This window comes from Pelmatolapia mariae, unplaced genomic scaffold (genome assembly GCF_036321145.2).
Source record: "Pelmatolapia mariae isolate MD_Pm_ZW unplaced genomic scaffold, Pm_UMD_F_2 NODE_ptg000548l+_length_29852_cov_1, whole genome shotgun sequence".
NCBI classification, from domain to species: Eukaryota; Metazoa; Chordata; class Actinopteri; order Cichliformes; family Cichlidae; genus Pelmatolapia; species Pelmatolapia mariae.
The window spans coordinates 2,141-29,852 of record NW_027052232.1 but is presented as its reverse complement, the minus strand read 5'-3'; the positions used below and the strand labels follow the sequence as shown (position 1 = coordinate 29,852).

Below are 27,712 nucleotides of genomic sequence, written 5' to 3'. Positions count from 1 at the left end.
ACTTTAAAATCGATCCTGAAACACACGGGGAGCCAATGCAGCGATTGTAAAACCGGTGTAATGTGGGCCCGCCCTCTGGTCTTCGTCAGCACACGAGCTGCAGAGTTTTGCAAAAGTTGCAAAGGTGAAATATTCTTTTTGGGGAGACCAGAGAGCAGGGCATTACAATAATCAATGCGACTGGTAATAAAAGCATGCATCAGCATCTCCGTGTTGGCCCGAGAGAGAATAGGGCGGACTCTGGCTATATTTTTTAGATGATAAAATCCAATTTTGGTTACATGTTTAATATGTGGGATAAAACCAAGCTCAGAGTCAAAAATAACACCCAGGTTTTTCACTTGTAGTGAAGGGCATAGTGAAAATGCCTGTAATTTAGACAAGAGTTTCTCTCTCTGAGCCTCAGGACCGATGATTAAAACTTCAGTTTTGTCCTGGTTAAGCTGTAAAAAGTTTTCTGCCATCCAAGATTTTATATCTACAATACAGTTAAAAAGGGCATCCATTGGTCTGGTGTCATCAGGAGACACGGAGATATACAGCTGAGTATCATCAGCGTAACTGTGGAAGTTCACTCCATGCCTCCTGATGACGCCGCCAAGAGGGAGCATATATAAATTAAAAAGTACAGGGCCTAAAACCGACCCTTGAGGCACACCACATGTCATTTTATGGATCTTAGAGGAGCATGTATCCTCTAAGATCCTCATCAATGTAAGCCAGGTCTGAGTAACCACTGGGTCCATCATTAATGATGCAGGGCTCGCTCCATGCCTTTGGATCACGTGGGGATTTGTTCAGATACACACCGAGATCAATCCTGTCCGACTTACTGGTTGGGTGTGTGAACAGCAGCCACTTGTTTCGGTTTGGATCACTTTGTGCAGTTCCACTTTGTTCTTGAGCTGGAAAGGAGACCACACTTCCCTGACATCCTGAAGAGCACTTTGTTTCTGTAAGCTTAGTGCATCTAAATTTGCTGAAGGTAAAACCGTTATTCACACTGACAGCTTCCACTCAAGAGAAGCCAAAACTTCAAGCATTGCAATAAATGAAACTGGAGCCGTTGTTGTCATAGACCTCTGCCATTTGACATTTGCATGATTCTGATTGCAACATTTGACCAAATTTCCAACTTTTATTACAATCATCATAATACAGTGAGAGTGCATATGATTTACGACAGCCGTGCAAGAGGCAAGTACTTCTGCAATAAGCATAAACTGGGATAATCAGTCTACCACTCTCTATTTGAATACCATGGCCTGGCCCAACAGCAAATGTGGCCCAGTTTTTTATTTCACTCAGTTCGTCAGTCAAATTGGTCACATCGCTCCAGGTTTCTCCAAGATTGTGTCATGGTTCGTATTTTGAGGTGGGGGACAAACGACTGCAAAGTCCCAGTAGATGTCAAAATAGTGATTTTATTAAACACATATGTGGGGAAGATGAGCATTATCACACTTCCAAAGCCGATCTCCCCCGAACAACAAATGAGGAGTGGTATATATAACAGTTGATGACGAATAATATGCGTCAAAGCACTTGGAGTTACTGGAAATCTAAGTATCAATTCTCGTAATCCAAGAACATTCCCTTCCATCGGACCCTGAAGACCCTTCACTCCCTACACCAGATGTTCTCTGTTATTGCTGTTCTCTGTTATTGCTAAACAGTCATGTACACCGGACAAGTCACGTAGCAGTTTTGAGCAAAACAAGTTGAGATACGGGGTGTGTATGAACAGGCCCCTCCATGTGTGTCTTATCCTCCGTGACCCTCATCTGAGTCATCTGTTACCAGGCAGACTCCCCTGCAGCAGGCTGTGCTGGGCCCACAGGCCTCCATGCTGTGATTTTATTATATGTGGTGTGTTATATTGTAAGCAGATATGGAGTCATCTTAACTTTACCTTAATTTTCTCACTTCCCCACAACTTCAAACCCATCACTTAACAACTCTCTAATAAACAATATGGATTACATAAATACAGTTAAACCTGCAATGAAAGATTATTATGCCATTATTATGTGATTAGGCTCCCCCTAAAATACAAATTATAATATAACATCAACAGATTCAATAAATGCTTTGATGAAATGATAATGGTAAATGATACAACAGTGATAATACTGGTTATGAATAATAACAGCAACAGTAAAAAATATCCTCCTTTCCACAATTGTTACTTGTGATGTAGCAGAGACGGGTCCTGTTGTCATAGCTGTTTATCTGGTACCTCTCAGTGATACCGTCTTCAACACAGATGAAAAACAGGAAAAGTTTTTTGTTGACCTTGTCATACACTGGGCAGTGTCTTTTAATAAGTGCCTTTTCCACCTCTTTGAGCTCTGATCACTAAAGGAGAGATTGTTCAGAAGTAAATAAAACACAACAGTTCAAAACAGGACTGTAATTAACAAGTAATTTAGAACTGAAATGGTTGATTATCACTATTACCTCAACCATCTTCTCAGAGGATCCCTCCTTGATCTTTCCTGTTCTCATAACCAGCTTTTCTCCACTGGCATCCTTCCTTTGCTCTGCAAAGGCAAGTAAAGTTTTACTTTCTTTCTCATACAGAAGAGCAGGGATCCTGTAAACCTTTTTATCAGCTTCTTTAGATTCAAAGACAGGTTGTTTCTGCAGCTGAGCTTTTGTTAAATGTCCACAACCCATGTTTGCTGTCCTTGTGTATAAAATGGATGTTAAATTATAAAGAAGCCTTGCTGGGTTTATCTCTGCGGTCCTCAAATTTTATGTTGCTTTGACTTTTATAGGCTGGTTGTTAGAGTGTGGATGAGGGAGGGATCTTTGTTTTTATCACAGATCGATGGTCATTTCTGAGGTAATTAACAAATTAAATAGGCAAAACCCATCTTTCATCATGCATGTCAGGAAAACAACCAGAATGAAAAGTTTTAATAGCTGTTATGTCTGAATTTTATTATTTTGTACGTACAGCGGTGTAAAAAACAATGTTTGCCCCCTTCCTGATTTCCATATTTGTCACACTTAAATGTGTCAGATCAAACAAATTTAAATATTAAAAAAAGATAACACAAGTAAAGACAAAATGCATTCTCTGAATGAATGTATTTATTATAAAGGGAAAAGAAAATCCAAACTACATGACCGTGTGTAAAAAAGTGATGCCCTTTAAACCTAATAACTGGTTGGGCCACCCTTAGCAGCAACAACTGCAATCAAGCTTTATTGATAATTGGCAATGAGTCTTTCACAGTGCTGTGGAGGATTTTTGGCCCACACTGTAAAATGTAATTCTAGATGTTTGTTATTGTAACATATTATTCTATATCAATTTGACGATAGATTACTGAAGTTGTTGTTATAACATAGAATTACAAGTTAAAAACGTCCCAATTACACCAAAAAAAGCTAACTTGAAAACTCATGTCCAGCTAAATCAGCAAGTTATGTGAACTTCACAATTCAATTCAATTCAATTCAATATTATTTATATAGCGCCAAATCACAACAAAAGTCGCCTCAAGGCGCTTAATATTGTACAGTAGATTGCACAATAATAAATACAGAGAAAAACCCAACAATCATATGACCCCCTATGAGCAAGCACTTTGGCGACAGTGGGAAGGAAAAACTCCCTTTTAACAGGAAGAAACCTCCGGCAGAACCAGGCTCAGGGAGGGGCGGCCATCTGCTGCGACTGGTTGGGGTGAGAGAAGGAAAACAGGATGAAAGACATGCTGTGGAAGAGAGACAGAGGTTAATAACAGATATGATTCGATGCAGAGAGGTCTATTAACACATAGTGAGTGAGAAAGGTGACTGGAAAGGAAAAACTCAATGCATCATGGGAATCCCCGGCAGCCTACGTCTATTGCAGCATAACTAAGGGAGGATTCAGGGTCACCTGGTCCAGCCCTAACTATATGCTTTAGCAAAAAGGAAAGTTTTAAGCCTAATCTTGAAAGTAGAGATGGTGTCTGTCTCCCGAATCCAAACTGGAAGCTGGTTCCACAGAAGAGGGGCCTGAAAACTGAAGGTTCTCCCTCCCATTCTATGTGGGGAACTTGAGCACAGCAGGATTCAAAACTGCCTCACGTCACGTGGCTATCGAGGTGCATCATGGGGAATTGGCGGTTAACGACATGGTCACTTTACTTGGACGTTTGCTAATCGTCTTCATTGGAATCTGCTTTCAAGGTGAGTAACATTGGTTATAATTACAAGGAAAAAGAGCTAGAAAAGTTGGAACATGTTTTGAATTTATGGCATGATGTGTGTTTTTCTCTTTTACCGAAATGTTTGCTTTAGCTAATGTAACTTTAGTCCAGCTTGTGTGTCATGACCAAACTTAACCTAATAAACTGACATATGGCCTTTTTTATGGGTTTAATGTAGCACTTACCAAATCACAAGTATTGTGCCGCTAGTTTTAAGGTTGTACACTCAACCACTGTTGCGATATTAGCAAGCTAACTCAGCTAATTAATAAAGCTTATTTCATATTGTATCTGTACTTGTAAATTTCATTCAAGTTCACAGGCTGTTGTATTTTGGTGGAAGTTCATTTTGGCAATATTTCCAATAACTGACTGGGTTCAAAAAGAATTATTTGGCAGGACTGCTATGCTTGTTGTCATCTGTTTACCCCTATGTAATCACTTAAGTTGTTATTTACTGCTGCATGCTAAGCTGTGAGAGTGCATTGAGGACTGAGACAAAATATGGTCTACAAACCAGCATTATATTAGTTTTTATCAGATAGTCCTCCAGTGTGTTTATTTCATGCAGTAATTATATTGTGCAGTTATTTCTTACCCTGAAATGCTTAATGCTTAACAACAGCTCCATTTTGACGTATTTTTAAACTCTTGTGATCAGTATGACCACATTGTGTGAGTTTCCATACTAAAAGAGCTGTAGTAATAAAATAATTGGCATAAGAGACACTGATTTTTGGCATAGTATACTGCAGAAGTCCCTTGGGTTGTTTCTGATTTTTTTTGTCCCATAATTAACCTTTTAGTTTAACTGCATTCCCTGTATTGTAACAAAACTAACATTGTTTATATGTCAGAAAATTAGCAAACAAGCATAAATGGCGACGACAATATAATTATAACATATATTTTTATTTTACTTATTTTAGGTCTGTGAAGCCAAACTTGATGCTGGGGATTTATTTTTGTCGGTGGAGTCAAATGGTAAGTTACCATTTGTGTATTTTTTCATACTTTAAACACCACAGATTATATTGTAATTTAATAGCTCTGTAGAACAAATGATATAAAGATTGTAGTGTCAAGGCACTTCTTAAGAAGTAATATTGAACTATTGATGATCACATGCAGTTGGCATAAACTAAATATTCAGACATGCTACCAACACATGATTCATTAACAAAAGCAATGGAGCAGACTGTTTAGGTCTTGTGGTTGTAATAACATTAATTTATTTTCACAGGTCTAGATGATCACATCTGTCTTTGTCATTTAAATGAGGTGGACTTGCAAACTTTGCACTTTTTTGTGTAAATTGCTGTCCACTACCCTGCATATACACAGAATGTGCACAGTATTTCAGATCTAAAAAAAGCCTTACAGGTTAATTTAAGAGATCATGGGGTCACAGAAGGAGTATGTAATGGACTTGCTGGCTTTAATGTAAAAAGCCTGTTGTGTAACTTTAATGAGGCAGTTGGACTAAAGCAGTATATTGCTCATCAAGGTAAACATCTGAGGAATAAGGAAATTGTTACTTGTCCTTTTAATCAGTGTTCTTTTACATCGCACATTTACTAAAGTTTTACATCACATAAGAGTCATTTTCACACTCATTCTACTTTAAAAGATTTCAAGACAGAGCTTATTGTTCTATGAACTTCCTTGTTCGCTGAACGGCAGGTAAAGTATGGAGGACCACAAGTATGGAGGACCACAAGAGCCACACACATCGAAATAAAGAATAGTAAAGTGCATCTTTTTGTTTGTTTGCTTTTGTCTGTTTGTGCTTTCTCTAATGGGCCTCAGATGACGGTTTGCTTAAATTTGGGTCTCAAAGCATTTTTTTTTAAATTCTGCCTGTACTCCCCACCCCTCTTCTTCTATTGCTCAGGTTGAAGCAGAATGTGCCTTTCTTACATCTGTTGACCTGAAAGAGTTCCTTTTTGCTGTGCTTGACCATTATGGAGAGGTTCGTGGAGCTGTACAAAATCAAGAGTGGCATAGGAGGGCTGACTAGGCTCATAAAATGCTTCAATGATGATGTAAGTGTTTAACTGCGAAATGTTCTCCTTTGTTTAAGTTTTAGGTTATCCAGTTCAACTGATGAACTCATTGAAAGAAAGCTGATAAGTAGAGTCTGTCATCATATTTCACAACTGGACATTTAGTGTGTTAACTTTTACAGAATCGGTGTATATTGGTGGTAGGTTGGATATCATATTCTACTTGAATGTCCTGATAAGCCTGATTCAAAATCTCCAATGATAATGATATATTGATGGAATTATGTAGCAAAAAGCTGTGAATTTGGAGCTGTCTACATGCTTCATAAACACTGTTTAAAAAATGTTTTTGTTTTGTTTTTGACTTCTTTGACCAGAGCTCTACACAAAGGAAGAGGACAGAGTGTCACGGCCCGTGGCTCGGCATCCAGGGAGCCGTGGGAGGCTGCGGGGTCCACACCCTCGGGCTGGGCCGCCTCCAAACCACCTGCGTCCCATCTGAGGCAATCACCGGAGGACTACTTCAGCCAGCTCTGACGGCTTCTCCTCGCCAGTCCGTAAGTCTCCTCCCAGTGTGACCAGCGTTCGGCGTGGAAGCCTGTGGCCTGCCTGTCCTCCTGCCTGACTGCCTCCCTCCCTAGGATTCCCTTCACGGGCACCTCTCCCCTCCAAGCTCCACGGTCCTGCTCTACCTGTAAGCCTCTGCAATTTATGAAGTCTAGCTGTTCCTCTCCTGGCAACCTGCGTGCTGTTAACTGTGTCTCCCCTTTCCGTTGCAGTTTCCCCACGGTCCCGATTACGGCGCTCCTGGGCTCCACGCTCCTCGTTTCCCCCCCGCGGCATGAGCCTTAGTTTTTCGTTTCCTTAGCTTTGTTAAAAGATTCCTCAGTTAAATAAAACTTGTACATTGTTCTGAGCTGTGGTGTGCTGAGTCTGCTTTTGGGGTCCTGTTACCTGTACACTCCGTGTTTTGTGGCACAGAGGACCTCAATTTCTCAAGGAAGATCCCTCACACACTTTCAAGACTGTGAAGGTTAGCATTGTTTCTTTTAGGAAATTTAATAATGACAGCACCACAGTGGATTTTAAATGAAACAATCAAGTGGTGATTGAAGTGCAGACTTTCAGCTTTAACTCAAAGGGATAACTGCCTGCTCCCTGTAGATGCCACATGATAGCATGTGTACTTTTTCCTCACCAAATGTATTATTACAAGATCTTTGACACTGGATTTGGTCTGGGTTTCAGAGAAACTAACTGGCAAGCTAGCATTGATATTGTTAGTTTCTTGTGTTTATTCATGTCTTCACCAGGGTCTTTGACATTTCGCTGCTGTACTGTTCACTACAGCTTTGTGTTTGATTTCTCACATTGTATATTGTAATGGCAGAGATATTAGGATATTTAAGGGGCTGCAGTGGCTGCTACAGCTGTGGGGGGCAATACTTTGGTGAAATGTCCTGGACCCTGGAAAAATGACTGTGTAGACTGGGTAAGCAATTAAAGGTTACTGGCCCAGAGTCATTGGGCAGCTGGGTAAAGGTGGATGTTGATATTCAGTGCCAGTTATGCAACCTGTCCAGCCATGTCTATATGCTCTTTTTTCATGCTGTTAATATAAGGGGAAAAAATAAACTCTTACTGATTAAAGAAGCATTGTCTGTGGAGCCACAATCTGATCCTGTAGTGTAGCTCCAGTTTGCACATTTCATGTACTCTCAGCCACATTTGGTTTAGAGCACAGCCAATATTTAGCATAAGTAAATTTAAATTGAAAATGTTGTTTGCATTCTGCAATTGAAGACATGCTTAGTTATTTATGAACATGGTCTTTGTCAGGTTTATATAGTGGATTGTCATTTATGCTTAGAAATATTTACTCATATATGCTTAGAGTTTTATAATTAGTTGTAGATTGATAGAGGTTTGATCCTTAGCAGTCTGTGGAGACTCTGTGTGCCTCCCAGAGCACTCTGGCATGCACACACAACTTAAGGTCATGAGAGAGGTTATATCTTCTCTTACTGATTTATGGTATAGGAGGACACCTACTCTGTATCTGGTTAAGTAGTTCGAGCCCCGGCTTGGACAGTTTCGGTCGTTGTGTCCTTGGGCAAGACACTTCACCCGTTGCCTACTGGTGGTGGTCAGAGGGCCCGGTGGCACCAGTGTCCGGCAGCCTCGCCTCTGTCAGTGCGCCCCAGGGTGGCTGTGGCTACAATGTAGCTTGCCATCACCAGTGTGTGAATGTGTGGATGACTGGATATGTAAAGCGCTTTGGTGTCCTTAGGACTATTAAAGCGCTATATAAATACAGGCCATTTACCATTTAAGTATAAGGGCCTTTTGTTTAGATGGACCGCTAGACTCCTGGCACCAGCTTTGGGGAGTCTTCACAGGTTCACATCTTGACCACACACACACACACACACACATACCTACATGACACACAGACAAGGTATTCTTTGTCCACATGTATACCTATGTGAAACGTTATATGTTAATGAACCTATGCATATTCATGTAACCACAATAAAAGGAGTGCTACAGGGAACCTGGCTGAGAGTCTGACGGAGGTCAGGTCTCCCTCATGCATGAGTAACACAAAGAACTTTGGCTACTCGTGTCTTGCTTTGCTGTGTAGTAGAAATTCTCTCGTTCCAGCGGTGGGCCTGTGCTAGACAGACCCATCAGTCTTTGTTTAAAGCAAGAAATGGATTTGTAACATGGGGGTGCATATCTCATTCTGAAAAAACTTTAGCAACTAATAAGTGTTACCCAAAGCCAATCACCATCATCCAAGGCATCAGTATGGCTCTTCTTTAAAAAGACGAATTCTTAAGCACAAGGGATATTGTGTAATTGTAATTGTGTAATTTTGGGGTTTTTTTGTCTTTGAACCCTTTTATAGCCGACAGGTATTGAAGACACATTTTCTAAGAGGATGAAAGTTGGCATTGTGATGGTGAAAGAAGAAGACATCATCGATGTGTTGGTTGTCCTTGAGGCGGCAGTAATCCTGTCTAATCTGAGGGATGTCTCAAGTGCCATTTCCATGCTGATGGGTCTTCTTTTTGCCCTCAACATAGACTATCCAACGGAACTTAAGGGCATCTTTGAAGTCATTCAGAACGTCCTAATGAACGTTGGTGGAAGGCAGTCCTCCTCACTAGTGCATGGTCTAAGAAACAGACTCTTGCAGAAAGCCATGCAATGTAGATATTTAAACCTGAGATCTAAGATAAACCTAACCGGTAGTTTTGCTGAAATGGATGTTGGAAAGCTCAAAAGAAATACTTAAGATGTTCAATACACATTTTTCTTTACATCCAGTCAATCAACTCTGATAATTAAAATGAAACTGATTTACGAGTTCACACAGCTACCTTAAGGAGCTCAGTTAATTAATACACTTAAATCAACTTAGCTAACAGATTATGTTAGTTAAGCTAAAATAGATTCCTAAGTTAAAAGAACTACTGAAGTATTTGAATTAACTAAAAAACCCAAGTCAACTGAACTAGGACAAGAGTTTAAACAATAGATTATTTTAATTTAGCTGAAAGGGTTTTCCCAAGTAAAAATGACTATTAAAGCAGTTGAACTGTAACAAATCTCAGTCAACTAAACTAAGACGAAAGTTTAAACAACATGTGATTTTTCATCAACATAACATTTGGTTGTGTTACAAGAACAAACTCTATTTCTTGACTTAACTTAAAATTTTAAGGCAGCCCTTTACATCATATTTTTAAGTTGAAACAACAAGTTATATTTTACAGTGCACTCATCTTTGCAGAATTGTTGCAATTCAGCCACATTGAGAGCTTTCAAGCATGAACCACCTTTTTAAGGTCATGCCACAGCATGTTAATCAGATTCAGGTCAGGACATTGATGAGGCTGCTCCAGTCCTCATTTTCTTATTCTTAAGCCATTATGAAGTGGAATTACTGATGTGTTTTGGATCATTGTCCTGCTGCACAACAAAAGTGCACTTCAGCTTGAGGTAACAAACAGATGGCTGGATATTGTCCTTCAGGACAGCAGAATTCATGCTTCCATTTAAGATCTTGGGGATCATCAAGATGTTTTCTGGCAAAACTGAGACGAGCCTTTATGTTCATTTTGCTCAGCGGTGGTTTTTGTCTTGCAGCTTTTGCTATGCCATTTTTTCCCAGTTTATCTTATAGTGGAGTCATGAACACTGACCTTAACTGAGGTAATGGAGGCCTACTGTTCTTTGGTTGTTGCTCTGGAGTCTTTTGTGATCTCTTGGATGAGTGGTCTCTGAGCTCTTGGGGTAATTTTGGTTGGCCGGCCACTCCTGGGAAGGTTCACGACTGTTCCATGTTTTTGCCATTTGTGGCTAATGGCTCTCACTTTGGTTTGCTGGAGTCCCAGCAGCTTTAGAAAAGGCTTTATAACCTTTTCCAGACTAAAAGATCTCTATTAGTTTGTTTCTCATTTGCTCCTGAATATCCTTGGACTGCGGCATGTCTGGCTTTTGAGGATCTTTTGGTCTACTCTACTTTGTCAGGCAGGTCCTATTTAAGGGATTTGTTGAACAACTGTCGCAGTAACCAGGCCTGGGTGCTGCTAAAGAAATGAAACTTAGCGATACACCACAGAAAATATTTAAATACTAAAGCAGTACCCTTTGGTGTCATTTACCAAACAAATCAATCGCCTATAAAATATAATACCAAAAAAATAAATAAATAAATTAGAGCTGTGCACACTTTGCAGTTAAGGGAGCTTGAACATGGAGTCTCTTTCCTTATCAGGGATTCTGCAGATGTGTTCTGGAGAAAGAGGTGTTTAAAGTTGTTTTTCATGGATGTGATCTTGTATTCTCACAATGGGTAACTGGGTGGGATTAATGACAGTGAGAGCTAGAGGATGTGACTCTTGGCTGGTCTTCAGGTTTCACTGGAAGTCAAACATCATTGTTCATTTCTGATAAAGTCATTTCCTTCTCAGTAAACTAACCTTCCCCCCTGTTATAGGGGTGGCTCTAGTAATGCACTTGTAGTGCACTTATATAGAAAAAGCATAGCAAAATGTATTTCATTGAATGGGTGAATGAGGCAGGTTGTGTAAAGCGTGCTCAGACAGAGTAGAAAGTGCTAAATAAGAAAAGGTCCATTTACCATTTCGTGTTCCTGAGAAATAGAAATTAAATCACCATGCAGGAGAAATATCCCAAAAATAAGTTCAGACTAAACATCTCTGAATCCAAGTTCTTGTCCATGTAATCACAAGAATCAATAAGGTGAAAGCTGATAGCAATTATTATTATTATTATTATTATTATTATTATTATTATTATAGAGTCTTTATTTCTCAAAAAACACTGAGGTGACTGTTGTTGTTCTGACAAACATGATACTCCTCTGAGGTCTTTAACCAATAAAAACATTTATTATTGATCATTACAAGGCAGATTTATTAAACTTATTTAAACATTTTATCAGTGACTGAGCAGTTTAATTAATGACTTATTACAACAACAACAATAAAAACAAGTGATTCAGTTGAAACCATCAAACTTTAAGCATGACGTTGAGAATTCTTTATTAATTTCTGTTGCTGGGAAAAGAAAAAAAGAAGAGTGAATATTACAGAAATATCTTTTATTTTCTACGCTAACATTGCATTCATACACAACCATTATTACAAGACTAACATTACGTTAAGAGAGAAACAGAGCACTTAATGTTTATGAAGATAATCACTGAATATTTAATCACACTCTTATATTCAGATTCACCAATAAAAATTGGATGTTTAAAGGATCCTACTATAATTATTTATTTCTCATTTGAACATACAAACCAATAAATGGCATATAAAACACTTTTTTTCTTTTTTCAGTTATTTGACATCTTTTCAATGCCTTCCTGGACGTTCTTGTAGTGAAAGACAACAGAGGCTATCTGCTCATGTATTTCCTGCTGCCCACACTCAAACAGACATGCAAACCAGCCATCATCAATGTAAGCCAGGTCTGAGTAACCACTGGGTCCATTATTAATGATCCAGGGTTTGCTCCAATGGAGCAAACCCTGGACCACCTTTGGATCAGGTGGGGAGTTGTTCAGATACACTCCTAACTCAACTCTGTCTGTCTTACTGGTTGGGTGCGTGAACAGCAGCCATTTGTTTTGGTTCTGGCTTGGGTCACCTTCTGGTTGAGCTGGGAAGGAGATCACACTTCCCTGACAGCCTTTAGCTTTTGGGGAAACAGTTTCCACAAGCTTGTCTCCAGGATCGAGAATGGTGAAGTTAACTCCATTATCATCACTGACTGCTTCCACTCGATAGCCTTTTTCATTACGGGCATTGCAGTAGATGTGGTCTTTGGAAAGTTCAGCCATTTCACACTCAACTGATAATGTTTTAAACAGTTCACCAAATTTCCAGTTATTACCATGATCATTACTATACAATGAGAGTGCATATGGTTTACTACTTGGTTTGCAGTGAGTATAAGCATAAACTGGGATAATCAGTCTACCACTCTCTGTTTGAATCCCGTGGCCTGGCCCAACGGCAAATGTGGACCATTTTTTTATTTCACTCAGTTTGTCAGTCAAATCGGTCACATCGCTCCAGGTTTCTCCAAGATCCTCACTTGTGATGTAGCAGAGACGGGTCCTGTTGTCATAGTTTTCTTTTTGGTCACTCTCAGTGATGCCGTCTTCAACACAGATGAAAAACAGGAAAAGTGTATTGTTGACCTTGTCATACACCGGGCAGGGGTTCATTGGACGGTATCCTTTAATAAGTGCCTTTTCCACCTGTTTGAGCTCTGACCACTAAAAGACAGATTGTTCAGAAGTAAATAAAACACAACAGTTCAAAACAGTAGCGTAATTAACAAGTAATTTAGAACTGAAATGGCTGATTATCACTATTACCTCAACCGTCTTCTGACAGCATTTCTCCTTGATGTTTCCTGTTTTCATAACCAGCTTTTCTGCGCTGGCATCATCTGAAGTCTTCCTCTGCTCTGCAAAGGCAAATAAAGTTTTACTTCCTTTCTCATACAGAAGAGCAGGAATCCTGTAAACCTTTTTATCAGCTTTTTTAGATTCAAAGACAGTTTTTTTCTGCAGCTGAGCTGTTGTTGAACATCCACAGCCCATGTTTCCTGTCCTTGTGTATAAAATGGATATTAAATTATAAAGAAGCCTTGCTGGGTTTATCTCTGCGGTCCTCAAATTTGATGTTGCTTTGACTTTTATAGGCTGGCTGTTAGAGAGTGTGGATGAGGGAGGGATCTTTGTTTTCATCACAGATCGATGGTCATTTCTGAGGAAATGATTCACGTTTCATTGAACTCCACCCCCCGTTCCCTTAACAAATTAAATAGGCAAAAACCGGCTTCCATCATGCATGTCAGGAAAACAACCAGAATGAAAACTTTTAATAGCTGTTATGTCTGAATTTTATTATTTTGTACATACAGCGGTGTAAAAAACAATGTTTGCCCTCTTCCTGATTTCCATATTTGTCACACTTAAATGTGTCAGATCAAACAAATTTAAATATTAAAAAAAGATAACACAAGTAAAGACTAAATGCATTCTGGTCCCTTTCAGTGACAGCATTTTCTCCGAGATCCTCACTTGTGATGAAGCAGAGACGGGTCCTGTTGTCACAGTTTTCTCTCTGGTACATTTCAGTGATATTATGTTCAACAGAGATGAAAAACAGGAAAGGTTTTTTGTTGACCTTGTCATACACCAAGCAGGGGTTCATTGGACGGTGTCCATCAATAAGTGCCTTTTCCACCTGTTTGAGCTCTGACCACTAAAAAAAGATATTGTTCAGAAGTAAATAAAATAGAGCATGTAGAAGAAACACTGTATCATCAAAAGCAATTTCAGATTGAAAAACGTTTTGGTTTTTTTGGAATATTACCTCTATTGTCTTCCTAGAGGATTCCTTTTTAATCTTTCCTGTTTTCATAACCAGCATTTCTCAAGTTTCATCATTAACAGTCTTCCTCTGCTCTGCAAAGGTGAGAAGAGTTTTGCTTTCTCCCTCGTAGACAAGAGCAGGAATCCTGTAAATGTGTTCAGAAGAATTTAAAAAACAGTTTGTAGTTCTGTGGCTGACTTTTTCTTAAGCATTCTTAAAGGATCACTGCTCATGGTTGGTGTCTTTGTGTATAAAATAATTATATGAAAATAAATGTCCTGGTGGGTATATCTCTATGGTTCTTAAATCTTCCCTGCTGGGGGCTTTATAAGACTGGGTGGTACAGAGTGTGGATTAAGGAAAATTTCATTTCCTCTTTGTAACTGTCACAGCAGTTAGGTCCCTCTTTGCTTTTTTTTTTTTTTTAACTTGAACAAATGTTATTTACTGAGGTCAGGCTTGGGACACATTGTCATCAGAAAACTTGTCTTGCTTTTTCACATTCAAATAATTTTTGCCAGTTTGAGTCATCATTATATAGAGAGATTACATATGGATCAAAGACCTTACATATGAAAACACTAAACACAGCACAAGCTCCAGAAAGACACACTCACTGAAACAATCAATCTACTGCTGTGATGGTCTGGGTGAGCTGCCCATAGTTTTCCAGTGTTCCCATGTTCTCATTCACAACCACCCCGGGGGCAAAGTCCTCCTCATCTCACCTGCACAGCTCACCTGAACCTGATCCCTGGCAATCAGTGAGACAGTATTTAAGATAGTAAATCTCTTCTCTGTCAGTTCGTCAGCTAACTCAAGTTGGTAACAGGCCTTCATCATCTCGTTCTAGGCCAAGATTGGTTGTTGCTTACCCGATTCTCTCTGCTTTAATCTCCTCGTCACGCCACCTCTCCATCCATCAACTGCTCGATCTCTCTGGACGTTGGTCTCCACAGCAAGGATTTACTCTACCTCTGCTCGGTGCTTTGTCGCCCTGGAGTAACTTTTCCATCACAGACGACTGCCTGCCCTCCCTCCACCATCTCTCTGGAAATCTAAGGAACTCGAGTCAGAAACGTATTCAGCTGCTTACCTTCTCCTTGACACGACCTGAACCTTCAAGGATTCACAGATTCTTTATTGTCATTCGCATCACATGTTTACATGAGGTGGAACGAAATTACGTGCACACGGTCCCGGAGTGAAAAGAAACAGAATAACAAGGAAACAGAATAAAAAGAAAAACAAAATAACAAGTAATAAGTAATACAAATAAATAGAGTGCAACAACCTGAGTGTTATAAATGCAAGTATTAAAGTAATACAAATAAAATAAATAGAGTGCAACAACCTGAGTACCAGTATGGAGTATAGATATAGAAATGTAGGTATAAATACTTTGGCATGATGTCAGGCATTGATAGTGACGGTGTCAGTAAGTGTCAGTAATTAAGGTGCTACAATAACTGTTCTTGTCCATTATGCACTGAGAAGTCTCACAGCTTCTGGAATGAAGATCACATTGCTAATGGATTAGGGGCAAATGACTATGTGACCATAAACTTGGCAGATGCTCTCTGTGGCATTGTGGCTTCCAGTAAAGATGCCGTCACCAGACTGTTATCGACACATTTTTTTCACTTGTTGACGTTTGTAGGTTTGTTTGCACTACAAACTTTACACATCAAAGTTATGTATTTATCTTATAATTTAGTTATCATATTTCAAAATTCTCTGTAATTTGTTTTTCATCTTTTATGAATAAAGTGATAACTTGCACTGGCAAAGAGTCTGACTGGTTGTTTGAATGTGTTTGCAGATTTATTTCTTGTCTTTATGAATTAATACGATGTCTCACTGCCTTCGACTTGAGAAAATGGATGAGGTAAGTGTATGAGGATAATTATAGCACCCTTTTTTGTGTGTGTGTGTGGGACAGAGAGAATGTGATGGATATGCCGGGTGAGGGGTGCTGAAATGTATCAACTGGTAAAGGGAAAGTGAAGACATGACTAACATAGCATCTCTTCACTGTAACTACAGGTTCTACTAAATGTGTACGAGTGGGCTGGAGATCAAACCATCAACATTGCAAGTGGTGAGAAAAAAAACACACTGTAGAAAGTTTTGGCGATAATTCTCATATGCATATGTGTTAATTTCCATAACGAAAGCCATGCAAATAATAACATCTCCACACAGTGGACACATTTTTAGAATATGAAAAGTGACTTGAAGTTAATTTACTTAACAAAATATGTAATATAAACCCTCAACTCTTCTAATACACTTCATGTAACTGGATATCATGTAACTTTTCTGAATTCATATTATAATAAATATTCGGTGCCAATTTGAACTAGATGACTTTTCCTGATTTTGATTAGATGCAGCTGGGTTGCTTCTCTTGCACACTCCTTGATCCATCTCCTCATAAATCTGTCCCCTCATAATCTTCCTTCGGCCTGCTGCACAAACAATGTAGATGTAAAAAGAATGAAGGCTTTGTTTAAGTTTGCTTAAGCATAGCTTAAATCATAGCCTGCATACAGAAAAGAAGCGTTCGACTATTAAAAAAGGTTGTTAGAAAGAATTTAACTTGATTTAACACAACTTCTTAAGACTCTGTTGGAATTTTACCCATTTACTTAATTCTACAGCACTTTTATTTATTTATTTTATTTTGGCTTAACCCCAATACATTAGTTTAATTTGTGGCCCTAAAGTCGAAATATAAAATTTCATTCACTTCCCAGACTCATTACATTTTTAATATCCTGAAATTATATAAAACTCTCGGGAAGCTAAATTTTTATCAGTAAATGTGGTCCTACTTTAAACCAGCTACTTGGGGATAGCAAGCGCCACTATGAACAGTCATAGTAAGGACAGCGACATATCCATGCTTGGCCTACACAGTGTATTTCTTATCATCCCTGCTCTGTAGTGATAACACGTCCAGCTCCAGACACCAACACCACACAGACAGGAGATGCTGACATTAGGATGTATCCTGCACACACAAATGGCACGTACCCTCACACGTGCAACGATAAACTCCAGACATAAAAGTTTTTTTTTTTTTTTTTGCCTGTCCCATTTGGTTCTTTAGCCGTCAGAATTGTTGTCTGAAGACCAACAAGGAAACCCAGTGGATTTACTTTGCCAAATGGATCATCACGGCCTTGCCGTTTTGGTCCATTTGATCGACCTTTGTTGTTATTATTTATTTTATTTTATTTTATTTTCAGTTGTTACAGACGGGACAGACTGGGGGATAGGAAAGGGAGAAAGAAAGATGAAGGAAAAGAAAAACAGAGGGGAAGAGGGACAGTGAGAAAGGGCACTTAAAAAGAGAAAGAAAAAAAAAATCTCCTGGATAACCTGTTGAGAGAAAAAGAAGAGAAAACAAGCAAAAAAAAACAAAGCAACATACTAAACACAACACCATCGCATTAATCTAGCTAAGTGTAAACAGCAGTAAATACTAAATATTGAATGTTGTTGTGCAGCACGCAGGACCAACAGTGCACAATGTGCTTTGAAGTAGCAGCCAAGAAAGGTGTAGTTTATGTCTATGAACAGTGAACACCCGTGTGCACACCTGTGTGGATCAGCGCGCTTGTATTCAAAAGGTTTCCCCATGTAACGGTCTGCTAGAGGGAGACATAAAAGGTTTAACTTATTATTTCATATCAGAACAATCATTTAATATCCTTTATTATAAATAAATTTTAACAAGTTATTGTTGACCTTGACCAAATCTAGATTTAATTAACAGCCTGACACGATGGGGGTTTTAAATGTTTTCCTGCAGACTTTGTGGCCTTTAAAGGAAATAAAGTATTAATACATTCAAGTCTCCCAAAGCGGCCGTTTCATAATCTTAAAAATTAAGAAATACATTGTTTGCATAAATAGTCTGATATCAAGTCACGCACTATAAAACAATAGCAGAGCCACACACAAAATAAGTTTCCTGTCTCATGATTCTCTGAGTCGTTCCAGTCTGCCAGCTGCACTGATAACTCTGTTTAGACTGGTTATTCTGCAGATATGTGTGTCTGACGTGAAGAAAAGTTGTGCTCGTGTTTGTTTTTGGTCATTGCTGGTGAGCCGGTGAGAGATGAGGGTTTATTTGAGAAAGAGGGAAAGGAGATATGTAGAGTTTGAAAGCAAATGACATATAAGTGAGGTATGCTGGGTCATGCAGAAATAATGTCTAGAGTTTGTGCCCATAGTTCACTAACACTTTGTGTAAAATTTGCTGAGATAAAAAAGAAAAAGTGTTAAATTAATCTATAGAATATAAAAAACATTTAGACAGTCAGAACAATGTATACCTTAGTGATACACTGGGAAAATGTTTCAGTCAACAGGTCAACAGTTGCAGGTTTAATCAATTCAATTCAATTTTATTTATATAGCGCCAAATCACAACAACAGTCGCCTCAAGGCGTTTTATATTGTAAGGTAGACCCTACAATAATAGATACAGAGAAAACCCCAACAATCAAATGACCTCCTATGAGCAAGCACTTTGGCGACAGTGGGAAGGAAAAACTCCCTTTTAACAGGAAGAAACCTCCGGCAGAACCAGGCTCAGGGAGGGGCGGGGCCATCTGCTGCGACATGTTGGGGTGAGAGAAGGAAGACAGAATGAAGACATGCTGTGGAAGAGAGACAGAGATTAATAGCAGGTACGATTCAATGCAGAGAGGTCTATTAACCCATAGTGTGTGAGAAAGGTGATTGGAAAGGAAAAACCCAATGCATCATGGGAGTCCCCCAGCAGCCTATGCCTATTGCAGCATAACTAAGGGAGGATTCAGGGTCACCTGGTCCAGCCCTAACTATATGCTTTAGCAAAAAGCAAAGCTTTAAGCCTGATCTTAAAAGTAGAGATAGTGTCTGTCTCCCGAATCCAAACTAGAAGCTGGTTCCACAGAAGAGGGGCCTGAAAACTGAAGGCTCTTCCTCCCATTCTACTTTTAAATACTCTAGGAACAACAAGTAAGCCTGCAGTCTGAGAGCGAAGTGCTCTAATAGGGTGATATGGTACTACAAGGTCATTAAGATAAGAAAGGGCCTGATTATTTAAGACCTTGTATGTGAGGAGCAGGATTTTGAATTCAATTCTGGATTTAACAGGAAGCCAATGAAGGGAGCCAAAACAGGAGAAATATGCTCTCTCTTTCTAGTCCCTGTCAGTACTCTTGCTGCAGCATTTTGGATTAACTGAAGGCTTTTCAGGGAGTTTTTAGGACATCCTAATAATAATGAATTACAGTAGTCCAGCCTAGAAGTAATAAATACATAAACTAGTTTTTCAGCGTCACTCTGAGACAGGATATTTCTAATTTTAGAAATGGAAGAAAGCAGTCCTACATATGTGTTTAATATGTACATTGAAGGACATGTCCTGGTTGAAAATCACTCCAAGGTTCCTCACAGTGTTACTGGAGCCCAAGGTAATGCCATCCAGAGTAAGAATCTGGTTAGATACCATATTTCTAAGATTTTCAGGGCCGAGTACAATAACCTCAGTTTTATCTGAATTAAGAAGCAGAAAGTTAGCGGCCATCCAGGTCTTTATGTCTTTAAGACATTCCTGCAGTTTAACTATTTGGTGTGTGTTATCTGGCTTCATGGACAGATAAAGTTGGGTGTCATCAGCATAGCAGTGAAAATTTATACTATGTCTTCTAATGATACTGCCTAAGGGAAGCATGTATAATGTAAACAGAATTGGTCCTAGCACGGAACCCTGTGGAACACCATAGTTGACCTTAGTGTGTGAAGAGGACTCTTCATTTACATGTACAAATTGGAGTCTATTAGATGGATATGATACAAACCACTGCAGCGCAGTACCTGTAATACCTACAGCATGTTCTAATCGCTCTAATAGGATATTATGGTCAACAGTATCGAACGCTGCACTGAGGTTTATCAGGACAAGCACAGAGATGAGTCCACTGTCAGAGGCCATAAGAAGATCATTTGTAACCTTCACTAAAGCTGTTTCTGTGCTGTGATGAGCTCTGAAACCTGACTGAAACTCTTCAAATAAGCCATTCCTCTGCAGATGATCTGTTAGCTGTTTGACAACTACTCTTTCAAGGATTTTTGATATGAAAGGAAGGTTGGAGATTGGTCTATAATTAGCTAAGACAGTTGGGTCTAGAGATGGCTTTTTAAGTAAAGGTTTAACTACAGCCAGCTTGAAGGCCTGTGGTACATAGACGATTATAAGAGATAGGTTGATCATATTTAAGATTGAAGCATTAATTAATGGCAGGACTTCTTTGAGCAGTTGTAGGTTTCTGTTTCTTTGTTCCTTGGTTGCTGTTCCCTCCTAGTCAAGTCCGCGTCGGTTATGTTTCCTTTTTGTCTCTGTTAGTTGCTGGTTCGTCTGTGTAATCTCCATCTGTCATTCTGTGTACTTTTCCTGCGTCATTTTCCTGTGTCTCCCTGCATCTCTGTTTCAAGGTTTGTTTTTGCTTAGTTTTCCCAGTTTAGGTTTTCTCAGTTCTGTTTTTGCCACCCTTGCCTTTTTGTGTGTTCCCTCTCCATTAAAAAAGCTCCCTCACTTCAGTAATGCCTGCATCTTGTGTCCTTTAATAATTCCACGTGGTTTGTCCTGCTAACTGTGACAGCTTTACTTAGATAGTCCCTGCCCTTTGTGTAGTGTTTCTGGTTTTGCTTCCCCTTGTCTTGTCAGCTCTGATTTCTCCCAGCTGTGTTTCCCTCCTTTCTCCTATTCCCTGATTGCTCCTATGTGTATATAAGCCCTTTGTTTTCTTCTGCTTGTTGCTGGTTCGTCTATGTTGTCTCCCCATGTTTCCTCCCTGCATTTCTCCCTGAACTTTCTCTCTACGTGTGTGCCTATGCATTCAGGTTTCAGTTCAGTTTCATTAGTTTTCCCTGTTTAGAGTTTCCTGAGTTTCTGTGTATGCCATCTCCATTCCTGTTGAATCCTGCACTCCCTGTGAATAAAGCTTGTTCTCTAGCATATCGAGACTATCTCTCCACACAGTTACATATTCCATATGTATGGTGTACAACCCCCCTTGTTCATGGTGTGTGGATATTTCTTTAAGACACTCCGGCACACCCAGCTACGCCCCACAGCTCACGTATAAAACAGCTGTGCAGATGTGACACCGGTGATCGTTTGATCTCCACTTGTGTGTGTGTGTGCGTACCTTGAGAGTGCTGTATGTATGTGCGTCCGTCAGGAGCATGCTTCGGCATCCTCCGTGGGTGCTCCCTCTCCCCTGGTATTCCCCAGTATTCCCCTGGTATGCCCTGGTATCCATTAGCTTGGTTCCCCTTAGCTGACACTTGGTTCCCCTTGGTTGGTCTCCCTTCCCCCGGCTTTTCGCCTCAAAAAATAGGCTTATGCGCCGGTCGGACCACGCTGTGCGGCTGCCGGCTAGCAAGCAGCTCTGCTACAGTGAGCAAACACAGCAGGGACACGGCTTCAGCGTTCAAGCATACGCTGTCGCCTGGGCACTGTGCAGCTCGGCTGCAGTGTATGTAAACACAGAGGGGATAAGGCTTCAGCGTTCCAAGCGTTCACTGTTGGCCTGCTTAACACTGTGGGGAATGAACAGTGGGGAATTAGGCTACGAGTAGCATTCTAGCCGGTTAGCCTGTCTGGCATGTCGCCCGCAGCTCGCGAGTTAACGCGGCCAGCAGCGCTCCGCTCGTAGTTCAGCTACATTTGGGAAATGTGTCAGAGTTCCAAGCATATGTTTTTACCTGTCAGCACTGTGACGCAGAAGCTAATAAACAGTGAAAGGGGAATTCAGGTTGCGGCTAGTGCCGACTACCTGTTAGCACTTCCTGGTTAGCATGTGCCCCCTCTCCCTTGCTTGGTAGCAGAAGTATGCCAGCCCACACGTCCCAAACATGTCTGTGTACGGCAATTTTGCCTTTTGACGATAGGCACGAGCAGTGTTGCTGTGCAAAGGGGAAATAGATAACTACATTAAACCAGCCTAGAGCATGCTGTGCTGGCTAAAGAAGCTGACGCTTGCATGCACTGTTTTGTTGCCAGCACGAACTAGGCAGACCGTGCTTGGTCTTTTGAAAGCATTAAATGGCCTGCCCCTCCCCCTTCTCCTGCCTCCAAAAATGAGAGAGCAGGCTACATGGCTGAAACATGGCTGCCACTGCTGTGACAAGAGCCAGCTAGGCTGGCCATGGGCTGGGTCCCCTCCCACACCTGTTGCTGATTCACTGCTGGCCCCTCCCAAAGCGTTCCTCCCATGGCTCCGCCTCTGTGAGGCCTGGGCTGGTAGAGGGGTAGAGGTTGACTTTCAGGTGGCGGATGTTGCAGAAGCTTCCATCCTCTCCTCCGGTGTTGCCCACCTGTCCCTGGGCTGCCCCCTGCTGGTCCCCGGGAACAGTGTTGGGCGAGATGAGTCCCTTCAGCTCTTGATTGGAGCATACCGGGTGTGGGAATTAGCCCTGAGGTCCCATCAAGCAGAGTGGTCCCATCAAGATTGATGCTATCCCGTAGCCTCAGCGCCTCCTGTCTAAGGTGCCGCTGCTGCCTGGTTGGCCTGGTTGCAGGCAGTTGAGAATCAGAATCAGAATCAGAAAGGGTTTTATTGCCAAATGTTGAGCAGGTTTACAACATTAGGAAATGGCTGCGGTACTTAGTGCAAACATGCTGAGGATAACGCTTAAATAGACACCGGTCCCGCCTCTCAGGCCTGGGCCAGTGGAGGCTGATTATCGTGAGGTGGATGTTGAAGGAGTTCCATCCCCTCTGGCTACCACTGGAGTGAGGCGCGGCCTTGGGGCGACCTGTGGGTTTCGTCCCTGGCTTGGCCTTCCGCTTCAGCAGCTGCAGCTGCTGGCTGTGTTCCCCTGGCGTGTTGCCCACATTCACTGGCTTACACGGCAGTCTGACCTCGCTGTGTCTGATACCTCAGCCAGCGAATGTGTGTTCTCCAGCCTCTTTAGCCAGTCTTTGTCTGGCATATGTGCTGCTGCGGCTGCAAGCTGTGTTCCCCAGCGTGTTGCCCGCATTCGCCGGCTACCAGCTGGGGATTTTTGGTGAGCCTGCACACGGGCTCGTCCTAGCTGACTGCCCGTGCTTTCTGGCATTCCGTCACTCTACCCGCATGCCGCGGGTTTGCGCTTGTCAGACCTCGCTATGTCTGCCACTGCAGCCAGTGAGTGAGAGCTCCCCAGCCTGCTATGCTGGCTCCCTGTTGGTGCTTTGCCTGTGTGACATGGACTTACCAGCACGGGGACGCCCAGTAGCTGGGACTTTGTGTCTGACCCCAAGTGTTCACTCTTGAGGCTCTTCTGTCTGTGGACAGCACGTAGTGGCGGTGCTGGGGGTGGACCTTCGGGTCGTCGCCTTGCTCAGCCCTCCACTTCAGCAGGCTAGGCTGCCAGCTCCCCTCCCTGTCTGTCGACAGCACGGGGCGGCTGGGATAGATAGATAGATCACATACCTATCTTGACCTGCGGTTTCTGGCTGTGCTCCCCTGGCGTGTTGCCCGCTTCGCCGGCTTACGCGCCAGTCTGATCTTGCTGTGGCAAGTGAGAGTTCTCCAGCCTGTAGTGCCGACTCTCTGTCTGGCATTGCCCGCATGTCGTAGGCCTATGCGACCAGCAGGATGCTACTTGGCAGCACGGTGTGCTGCGGTCCCTGGTGGTCTGCCTCGCGGTTCCCGAGCTGACCTTGAGTGGCTGATCACTTGCAGTTCTGCGTCCTGCACGACCGGTTCAGGCTAGTCTGACATCTGCGGACTACTGCCTCCACCCCCTGGCTCGGCCTTCAAAGTGCAAAGCCCTGACCAGGGTGGTGTCTTTATTGGTGCATTGTCACTGACTCCTGGCACCTTCTCCTCGTGGGGTGTCTTACAGAGTTACCTCATACATATGGAATATGTAATGGTGTGGAGAGATAGTCTCGATATGCTTAGTGAGAGACTATCTCTCCACCGTCAGGCTGCTCAGCGATGCGATCAAGCTATCACCTATCACATCACCGGTGTCACATCTGCGCAACTGTTTTATACGTGAGCTGTGGGGCGTAGATGGGCGTGGGTGTCTTAAAGAAATATCCACATGCCACGACCAAGGGGGGTCATTCCCTGTACATATGGAATATGTAACGGTGTGGAGAGATAGTCTCTCACTAAGAAAACCAAGGTTACACCGTAACCGTAAGTTCTCATCACAACCTCTGCCCGCATTTGGGTCCTTACCTCACCTCCACATGGCTTCCCTCATCAACCGTGATACTAGGTGGAAGATTTTTTTTATACAAGCCCTAGATTCAGATATTGTAGATATTATGCTTAGGGCCAGCAGTGTAGATCACTTTAATAAGATAGAGGGACACATGTCCAGGTTATACATTGTATCTGAAACATACAAGGATCAAATCTTTTACTTTATTTTTGGGATATTGCCCTTAAATGTAACAAAGTCTTTCAGACAGCGGTCATTGTATATTAATATTTGTCTGTTAGACAGTCACACGGGTATAAATGGTACAAAGTAGAAATAAATATCTTGAATTTTAATGCCCAGCATCAGCAGCAGTGAGTCACCCCCCATGTTTCCCTTGTTAAATCTTTACAGCAGAAATAAACATGTTTACAGGCTGATACACAAACTGATTAATCTGTGTACATAATTTAAAACTGTTTATTTTATTGTTGGGTTTTTCTCTATGTATTATTGTAAGGTCTACCTTACACCCACATTTATTCTAACTCTTAACCACTGGAGGTTTAGTTTAACAAGACCATCAAAGAGAAATGAATACGCTGCAGGCCATCAGAAATATAAATCATTTTGTTCAAATGTAACAAAACTGTTGTAATTCTCCTTTAAACTACAACAAACCTAATCAGTGTGAACACTGCAGAGGGGGAAACTTTAATCAGAATAAATCAGCTTCCATTATGTCTCACTCTGTGAGGGTTACAGACTGTTTCCTCCTTTGCAGAGTTGGAGCTGTTGGTGGAGCAGGTTACATCTGAGCTGGCTGTGCTCTGGTATAAAGGCCGCTAATATCACAGTCTATCTCTGCTTGGGGTTTGATTTGGTTGGTGTCATGGATAGTTTTCTTCAGAGCACCTCACGTCACACATCCAAACACTGCATACACTACTGACTTCACTGACTTATATAGTTAGTATATTTGTGTTACATTAAATAAAAACTTAAATGCTTAAATATTGTATGTGACCTCCTGTTCTTATGTCCTTCCTTTGAGCCAGGCTGTGACAGTTACATGTTAGTTTATTCAAACTGTTTATACATTTTTACAAGTTTAATCATTTATAAGTTTATAAGTCAATTTTCTTTTTCACAGGTTGTTTTTGTAACATAATTGGATCAAAATTCAGCAGTTAATACATTTAACTGCACTAATAAATTCAATAGATTAATCTGTTTTCAGCATCTGCAAATGATTGTCAGTGGGTTAAAAAGAGTCAGCAGCAGGTGGAGGACTGCTGGGAAATATTCATCTGCACTCTGACACCTGATCAGCTCAGTTTTTATCAGTCACATCCGACTTTATGTCAGGAAACGTTGAATGTTTGACTAAATAAAAGTGTGAAGGTGACGTTAATTTGTCACAGTGCTCTTATTTCGCAGTGTCAATGTTGGAAATTATTTATATGATGAATTAATTTATATTTTGCAGAAAAAACTAAGTAATTTGTTTTGAAAATTTCATCAGGCTGAACTTTATTTTGAAGAGTCTAATTAATTATTGATTGGAGCTGTCTGTTTTAATCGTGTTCACCTTCAGGTGCTGTCTGCTGGACACTGATGACATCATGAACTGTGAGTTCTGTGATTGGCTGTGTGTCTGTTAGTGCTCAGCTGCTGCTGTAACTTTGAATCAGTTCCCTCAGACTTCAAACACACACACACATAGACACACACTCAGTTTAATTGTCAGAGAGCTGCCGATGAAGATGAAGGAGCTGCTCCTCTTCCTCTCCTGTGTCCTCTGTGTCTCTGCTGACAGTGAGTTTATCTCTTTAAACTGTCAGCAGGTTATTGATCAGAGGATTGATCAGTGTTTGATGTGTTTCAGGTCAACACAGTGACATTTTTATCACTGGCTGTTCAGACTTTGATGGAGAGGTCATGTATGGACTGGATGGTGAAGAGGTTGCCTATGCAGACTTCAACAAACAGGAGGAAAACTACCCTCTGCCTCCATTTATCATACCTATGACTTACCCAGGAGCTTATGAACAAGCTGTGCGTGAACAAAAGACCTGCAGAAGCAACCTGAAGATAAGACATGATGCACTGAAGGACATCCTTCTGGAACACGGTAAACACAACGTTTAAACTTTGTTTTCCGTGCTGCTGCTTAAACTACAGAAAGTAAAAAACAAAGTTAGAGGGCCACTGCTCTGTGTCCCCAACCTGTGCTGCTTCAGTAAACAACAGAAGAGGCACACATGTTGAGTGTTAAATGGGTTCAAATATTGAGGATGAGCACAAAAACAACCATGGTCCAGAAGAGTTGGTCAAACAATGATTTTAATTGAACACACGCGCGTGGGAGATGTATGCTGCAACATCAGCTGTAAATCTCATAATGGTGGGGCATTGCTCAAACTCTTATACCATCAGGGTATGTTTTCTGACGCACCCCTCTTGCGTCAAACAGATACAATACAGACATAAGTTTCAAACCACAAATGTTCTGTTGACTTTTGACACATGGGAAAAGAACATTTTCTCCGTCTGTAGGCCAGGTGCAATCTGTTGACATCTAACTTTTCGCTTATCTCCTGAAACATGAAAAAATGTGTCTGCCACTCTTACCCAAAACATGAACTTAACTACCGTGTATATGTGTGTGTGTGTGTGTGTATGTGTGTGTGTATCAACCTCACTCGAACTCTGTCTTATGAGAAGAGAGGCCAATTCTCATGTGGATAATAATCTAACTGAAACTATGTGTGTAATAGGTTGAATAAATGCTTAATCAAAAAGCCAATACCAAAAGCTTAATAAAAAGATATAAATGAATAAAAGATAATAATGAATAACCTGGTATATGTGTTTTGTAAGCGTGTTCTTTCCATAGCTCAAAGTCCCTAACACAATAGATTGTCTGGACGTAGCGCCAAACAAAGCTTACGACCCTCAATTAACTGACTGAGCTTCAACTTTTTAAATAAGCACAAAATGCAAGGTGTGTCGAAAATGATTATAACTGCACCTGTAATAAAGATTAATATGTGATTATGATAACACCTGTAATACAAGTTTTAACGTAATGCCAACAGCTTCAATAAATGCTTTGATGAAATAATGATTAATGCAATAGTAATGATGATGGTTATGAATAGTAGCAGTAAAATATTTCCCTGGTCTCCACATATTAGATTCACAACCAATGACTGTAGAAAACATGGACGACGTAAAAGAGTCTGCGCAGTAGTGACTTAAAGTGGAGCATCTGCGTCACGCTCCCAACCACACACCCGCTGGACGTGACCGCGAACATGCCCCGCTACAGTTTTTACGTAGCCCGGCTGCTCCAGTTTAT

General features: G+C 41.0%; 1 protein-coding gene and 1 pseudogene across 1 annotated transcript; both read right to left on the bottom strand.

Moving 5' to 3' along the window:
- Window positions 1-678: 678 nt before the first annotated feature.
- Window positions 679-2,779, bottom strand: LOC134623306 (sialidase-3-like; annotated as a pseudogene).
- A 9,042-nt stretch (window positions 2,780-11,821) lies between these two features.
- On the bottom strand, window positions 11,822-13,498 carry LOC134623305 (sialidase-3-like). Its single transcript, XM_063468462.1, has 2 exons — window positions 13,137-13,498; window positions 11,822-13,034 (listed from the first exon to the last, which is right to left on the bottom strand). The coding sequence occupies exons 1-2, from the start codon at window positions 13,362-13,364 to the stop codon at window positions 12,087-12,089; spliced, it is 1,176 nt and encodes a 391-aa protein (XP_063324532.1). The 5' UTR covers window positions 13,365-13,498; the 3' UTR covers window positions 11,822-12,086.
- Between the last annotated feature and the right edge of the window lie 14,214 nt (window positions 13,499-27,712).